Here is a 7,514-nt window from a genome sequence, read left to right as displayed (position 1 = left end):
AAACGAAATAAATGATTTTTGCATAAGGCTGCAACATATCAAAATGTGAAATGGTGAAAGGGTCTGAATACATTCTGAAGGCATTATATATTCAACAGATATTTGATCCCTGCAGCACTAATCAATTGATATTTGATGTCTAGGGCTGTCTGAAAAAATCGTTTATTGGTGACTTCATTGTTGTTGAAGGAAGCCATTGTTACACTGCTGTTTGAATATATTGTATTATTTAAAATATAGCACGCACCTTTATTTTGCTGACATGATTTGGTAATTAATTACTTACAAAGATTAAGAATGATAAAGTATAATTCAGTATTTTCCAGACTTGTGTATACAGCATACTTAGTTTTGTAAAAATGAAGGTGCGTGATTGTGATGCTTAAAATCGGTACTTACCAATTCTTTGGATCTGTACAAATGGAGCCGAGTTACTTTTTGCTTAAAAAGTAACTAAGACGCCACGTTCTTAGTAATGGTCAACGGCAGATTGTCATTATAGGTAACAAACAAAACTTTTTTTAAACAACGTGGTAAATTTAAAAGCAGAATTGTTTGCAGCATTTAGTTTTACATTTTACAAACTCCTATACTAAGCTTTATGGTGTTGACTTGTGTATTCAATTATACTCAGATTGTAATTTATTACTTTATAGCAATATATTTTTTTGTAATTCCCTTTCTAACATCTTACCACCATACGATATTGGTGTAGTTTACCATTAGAACACACTCAAAGCGATGCTAACAGATAATTTCATTGTTGTACATTTTTCCGTGTCTTGATTATTAATAATAATAATACATTTTATTTATATAGCGCCTTTCCCATGCTCAAGGCACTTAGAGTTTCTATGAGATAACTTTCGATAGGCTATTACAATACAATCGATAATTAAAAATAACTTTCTCATAAAGCACGTGGTATTGATTGACGGAGACGATTGGAACCACCCGGGAGTCCAGAGCCCATCAATCTGAAAATTGCGCAGTTGTACGTACCGTGAGGTGAGTAGCAGTGGGGGCGGAGAGAGATTAGGCCGGTCCTTAACTGAGAGGAGCAGAAGCAGCACCCTGGTGCTGAAGTGATAGCTCCTCCGCCGTTAGGCTCGAAGCTTGGTATTGGTGCCGCCTCTTGTTACGCGACGTCAAGCCCGCACACACTGGCAAATGGAAAACTTAGCTCTTCTTCCGAATGTGTTCCAACACGGCTTCGTGTGATTGTCTGGTGGTACTTTACACACAGAGAGAAAGGAATAATCCGCAGGTCTTCAGTGAGGAGCATCCTGTAGGCTGTCCGCGTTTCTTCTGCGGAAGAGCTGGCGTAGTCGGGTCTCGTGTTTTAGCAGGGCCGGCTGCTCTTAGTAAATGCAGTTTCTCTTTAACGTTCACTGCGTAAAATGACAGTGCCGGTATGACTTCATATACAATATAGTTAATTATTGTTGTGGTAGAAGCAGAGGGCAAAGTTGCAGACCTCACCCAGTCGTAGGGCTGTCAAATGATGTAATGGAAGCAATCTGGATTTACCAGTTCCGCCTGATCGTTATTGGGGACTCGACGGTGGGCAAATCTTGTCTTTTGAGGCGCTTCACCGAGGGAAAGTTCACTGATGTCTCGGACCCCACGGTCGGGGTGGACTTCTTTGCACGATTGGTAGAAATAGAACCCGGCAAGCGAATCAAGCTGCAGCTCTGGGATACGGCGGGTCAAGAAAGATTCAGGTGCAGTACATTTATGGCCTTCTATTGTAACTAACGCATGGCGTATGAGTTTGTGTGTAGACAGATTTACCTGACGACGTGGGAAAACGCCAGTGAAGTGTTGAAAGTACGGTCGCTCATTACATGGAGAGAGGGAGTTTTTGCTTTAATTGTAAATAGGAGAAATAAACTCGTTAACAGAAAAACGGCCAAAACGATAGAACAAGTATAAATGCCGTGGTGCAAACTATGCGGTAGTTTTAAAATAACTGGCACTTTTCAACTCCTTATGTTCAGTGGTTCAAATTATGAAGTTTGTGTGTTGTTAAACTCATTGAGAAACTGATAGAAATTGCTTATTTAAATGATATTTATTAATTTGCCTGGAAGTATGTCGTGATTATTTTAGTCTTGTTATAAATCCAAGAAGTACATTATGAATGCACAGAAATGTGATTCATAATAATATGCAGTATGTAAAACCAGAATTGCTATATAAAGGGATCCTCCCAGGCAATGTAAAACAGATTCATTAAATAGTAATATTAGTTTTTATATATATATGTGTGTTTTGATTCTGAGAAGAAAACATTACTCAATAGTTTGTAGGGACTGCGCATAGATGCCTGATCTCTTACAGCAGTGATTCCCGAAATCAGCCCTGGGATACCCCAGTGGCTTTGAGTTTTTATTCCCATCAGTCTCTGAATCACTGCATCAGTCTTACTTTTAATTGATCTCATTATTTAGTGAGCTGTCCCATTTTTCTCTTATTATGAGCAGTTCTGAAATGGTAGCACTTTAGGTTCTGAAAAAATGCGTCTATTGTCCATTTACTCTTATGTACTCTTAACAAAGGCTTCTTTTGGCATTCATAACACTTATTAAACAGTAGATATGTTATATGTCTCTGTGCAATGTGGAATATTAACATGATGCTAAATGAACTGTTAATGTGATGGATTCACAGGTTTTATACTAATATATAATATTAAGCCACTTCAGACCACTCCAAAGTGAAGTTTTCTTAGAAGGTCACATTGCAGAGATGAATAAACACTGTACTGATGCTTTGGAAGTGTTATGAAGACCCACAGAAGTGCATGTTAAGGTCTTGATACATAAGAGTAAATGAGTAACAGATGCATTTTTACAGAATGTAATCTAAAGTGTTACCATGAAATATTTAAATGTTTGCTAAAATGCATACAGCTCCTCTGGTATTTTCTTTTGAATTTACTGTGTTCTGCAGAGTGTGTCCTTTATTGTATCCAGATACTGACAACACTGAATGCTAAAGGGGACCAATTACTTCAGTGCCATATTCATTTGTCTGCTCACTTATAAGAATCATTTCTTGTCTTGAGCATATAAGTAAAAACAGCAGTGAAATAATGGCTTCTCTTTAGCATGTAATGTTGTTTGCACTGCTCATTGCTAATCATCTGTGTTTGGGTACAAGTAAGGAGCAAACAGAAGTTGAATACAGTTAAAACACATTTCAAATTGTGGTAAAAGCACAGATGCTTAAGAATTTCTTAGAATTCTAGAATAATCTAAAAAGAAAACAGTAAAGGAAATATAAGTACCTAAAGCTATGCCAAAGAATACAAGTATTTATGAATTTCTCTGAATCATTTGTAGGCCAAATAATTAAACAATGAGATCAATTAAATGTAAGAATGGTACACTGATTGGAAAATTGGTTGGAATAAAAAAATACCTAAAGCCATGAGAGTCCTCCAAGACTGAAATTAAAAACCACCGTCTTACAATGTTAGGTTTTAAATATTAAACAGTTTTAAAAAATTTTTTAGATGCAACTAGAAAGAAACTTGTCTCCTGACTCTGGAAACAATTGCTGGGATTGTTCTGAAGGCATGTCAATGAAAAAATGAAGAACAATGCTGAATGCTGTGGTTTAAGATTATATTGAGCATAGGCTAGAAATAGTACTTTTCATTATAATTTAACAGTTGAGCATAAGCATGTTTAAGCATTTTAAAAGTAGTTTCTATAAAACCTCCAGTTTATCAGTAAGTATAATCTTAGTGTGAATTAAAGTGAATTAGCTACACAGAGGCATATATTATACATTTGAATGTCAGATATTATCAGATCAGTTTTCGTTCCTTTCCGTATTAGTTAACATGTATATGTTGCAGCTTAACTCTGTCAACTGGATTGACATTAAACTTACCTGTGCAAGCAAGAAATGCTTGGCATTCTTTTTTAAATACATATTTAAAACTACTGTATATGTTCTGGTTATATGTTACTATCAACTGTACTGCATGTTAGTTCAAATCTCAGTACATTTGGAGATAGTCAAGCATAACTTCTAAATCCAAATTAATATTCCTCCCTTTATAAAGGTATTACATTTTTATTGAAAGAGAAGTGATTCCTATACAATTTTAGAATCAAAATGTAAAATTTCAAGTAAATACCATGATGGGTGAAATAAGCACATACTTTTGTGGTGAATTCACCTGGATCTATAAGGCCATAGTCAGATGCAGCCCTGTTTTGCAGATCCATATTGACAGGTAAGATTTGTCAGGTTTCACCCTTTGCTTCTCCTTCTATGTTGCTGACCACAATCTTTGTCCCCGTCGTTTGTTGTGTTGCTTTCTTAATTATCAGAAGCTGTTAGAACACATAAGAAGGCCAACCCCATTCAGTTAATCCATCGCATGGTTGTTCACACATGGAGCTTCTAGGTGTGTCCTCTCTCAGTCACCGTCATAAGGACCAGTACTTTGATGCGAGTGGGTAACCCTTGAGGGCAAAGGCCACGGATAAGACATGTGGAATTAGATAACTGATTTCAGCAGCAGTAGTAATGGGAGCAATATTAAGAAAATGAGTCAGGAGCTAAGAATCAAATGATAAGTCCAGTAGATTTTTAATCCACTTAAGAGAGTCCATGTCTGGTTCTAGAGGGTCATAGTGGCTGAATGTTTTCCATCTAACCAGTTTCTTACATTAATTTCAGTCCTTGGCATTAAGTGATTTTAAATTACATGACTTACTATCTTAGAAAATTATTAATAATGCAATTTTACTTCCCTTCAAATATGAATTCAGAATATGTATTACTGGCATAGGTTTTAATTTAAACAGGTTTTCCAGCTTTTATTTTTTTTGAGTTATTTTAGCTGTTGTACTTATTCAAGTTTAATTTTTTTCCCTTACCCAGCAGCCAGTTAATCTTGGTGAAGCTTTTACCTGCCTATGCTCATCCAAGTCATTTTCATTCAGTACATTCTCTCTAATCAAAAAAGAACATGTTCATTTGCAAGAAAAGGTAAAATATGCATTGGTAGCAATTTCTGGCACATGAGAATTGTAACATAAACAAGGAGCTGGTGTTTAACTAAATGGCACATTCCATTAGCCAAAATAATTATTTTCTAATTAGGATACTGATTAAAGTGAAACCTTACACCCTCTATGACTCTGTAAGACCAAGACTGGCCATCTTAAAGTATGCAGCACACAAGTAGGATGTCAAGAATACACGGCAGGCAAACACGGGTCCAGAATCACAGTGGCAAAAAATCACAGGCGAAAATAATTCAAATAGTTAGGCATCAAAAAGCCAGAGCATAACCAGAAACATGCATGAGAAGAAATTGGTCTTACTTATTTTTTGTTATTTTTAAAATTTAACTTAATTATAGCATAACAATCGAAATGCAGACTGATTTATGGCATTAAAAATAATTGAATCATAAATACAATCAATGTGACATAACAAAAGAAGTGTTAAAAAACATTAACCACAATCAACACTTGAAACCCCACCCTTGCTTAGTGTGGAAAGCCAAACAGCCTATTATATTGTCAGTGAGTCATTTTCTAAACCGCTTTTCCCTGGACAGGTACACAAGGTGTGCTTGAGCCTATCCCAAATACCATAGGGCATAAGGCAGGAACAAACCTTGGAAAGGGCACAAATTTATTGCAGGGTGAACACACACACACACACAAGTACACCAGGACCAGTTTACGATTATTAATCCACCTAACTTGCATGTTTTTGGACCGATGGAGGAAGCCCACGCAGACATGGGCAGAACATGCAAACTCCAAGTGGGAAGAATTCAGGATGCAAACCTTGGTCTCCTTAATGCAAGGCAGCAGCGCTACCACTGCGCCACTCTGCCGTCCCTATTATATTGTAGTTGCCCATATTAATAATAATGATGATGATGATGATACTGGTGATTATTATAATAATAATAATAAAACAGAAGATAAACCTAAATGAGCCCAGCAGACTTGTTTTAGAAAATGCTAATAAATGCTCACTAAATTCAGAAAAAAAATAACTCAGTACACAGTAAAAAAAAAAAAAAGTTAAATTTATAGTTAAAAAGTGGCAGCTGTGGTTGCCAGAATTTTACTGTAAATAATAAGGTAACAATGTTTTTAGGTCTACAATATACTTTATAATGAAAATAACTTTTTTATTCATAGCACATTATAATAGAAGTGAATGTTGAACCATAACCTGAAATCCAGGCACTATCAAAAATATATCAATCTTTAAACCAGTTTTCATTAGTTAAATAACAACAACCAATAGCAAACATGTTATATCATTAAGGCAGTTATGGAGCATTGTCTGGTGGAGAAGTGAAGTTTGCTTTTGTGGTGTATGGTGTCCTGCAGGTGTGCCAGCTTGTTGAAAACAACCCACCATACATCAGCTTCCATAGCCTCAAAAAACCTACACCATGCGGGAAAAAACAAGTCTGCTAACTCTGTTTAAGTTTTTTTTCCCTATTGTGTAAAGATATGAGCTTCACCAGGAACAATATTATAAAATGAGGTATTTCATTATGCAAATGTCATAACTGTATGCAAAAATTTGACATCAGTGCCAAGGAAAAAAACCCAGAAAATGTTTAAGTTTTGAATAATTGTATCATACTCTATAAGACAAACACATAAACTTATTTTACCTCGGGTGCACATTAATTAAAAATTATATTGAAGAAATAGCTACATAAGGAAAATACATATGATCATTTTGAGTAAAATTAATGTAAGGTAGCTGTTTAAAGTTAAAGAATATATGTTTTTGGCAACCAGTCAACAAACACCAACTTTTCTTTAAAAAGTCTGGAGCAGTAAAATGGAAGGTGCAATACGATTTCCTTTCTGATGGCATTATCTCATTTTTTCTGCCGTGGTTGCCATTTTTCACAGAAAAAGAATATATTTTTTACGGGTTAACAACATCAAAATATTAAATCTGTATGTTTCATTTCTGAGCTTCAGTGTTACTAAAATGGTGCTTTACCATTTTACATTTTTTAATTGTTTACTTTCTCTATTTAACAGTTTTACACTGTAAAATGAACAGACCTTTTTTCAATGTAACTGTAATATATCAGCAAATGGTATCTGGTATATTTTGAAGGTAGAAAAATATCAATTTTCCAGAACGTGGCTGTAAAAAATAATGAAATTTATTGTTTAAAATATACAGGTAATTTTCAACAGAACATAACATAACTTTCCTTTTTTCAGAAAAGGTATTTTACTTTCACCATTCACAGTATTTTTACCATTAAATTTACAGACAGTTTTTACAGTGTAGAGTCACACGCAAAAAATGATGATTTTTGTCCAGTTTTAAATAATGCTAATCAGGGTGCCCGGCACTGTCTGAGGTGGAAATAAAGAAATTCCCCAGGGGAGAAATTTTGGTCACAAATCACAATTTTACTGACTAAGCCCACCGTGTGGAACTTTGCATACCTGTGTTACGTCCAAAAAATGGTTCCTAGGTGCACT

At 35.3% G+C, this 7,514-nt stretch overlaps 1 protein-coding gene across 1 annotated transcript in view; it reads left to right on the top strand.

Moving 5' to 3' along the window:
• Positions 1-1,035: 1,035 nt before the first annotated feature.
• The window catches only part of LOC114650624 (ras-related protein Rab-39A), a 30,990-nt gene continuing 24,511 nt past the window's right edge, over positions 1,036-7,514 (top strand). Inside the window, exon 1 of the mRNA XM_028800391.2 lies at positions 1,036-1,724. Coding sequence (XP_028656224.1) covers positions 1,510-1,724 — 215 coding nt within the window. The 5' untranslated portion in view covers positions 1,036-1,509. The remainder of the gene's footprint in view (positions 1,725-7,514) is intronic.

Source organism: Erpetoichthys calabaricus, chromosome 4, assembly GCF_900747795.2.
Source record: "Erpetoichthys calabaricus chromosome 4, fErpCal1.3, whole genome shotgun sequence".
Taxonomy (NCBI): domain Eukaryota; kingdom Metazoa; phylum Chordata; class Cladistia; order Polypteriformes; family Polypteridae; genus Erpetoichthys; species Erpetoichthys calabaricus.
The sequence above is the reverse complement of the archived record's forward strand: the minus strand, read 5'-3'. Positions and strand labels throughout refer to the sequence as shown.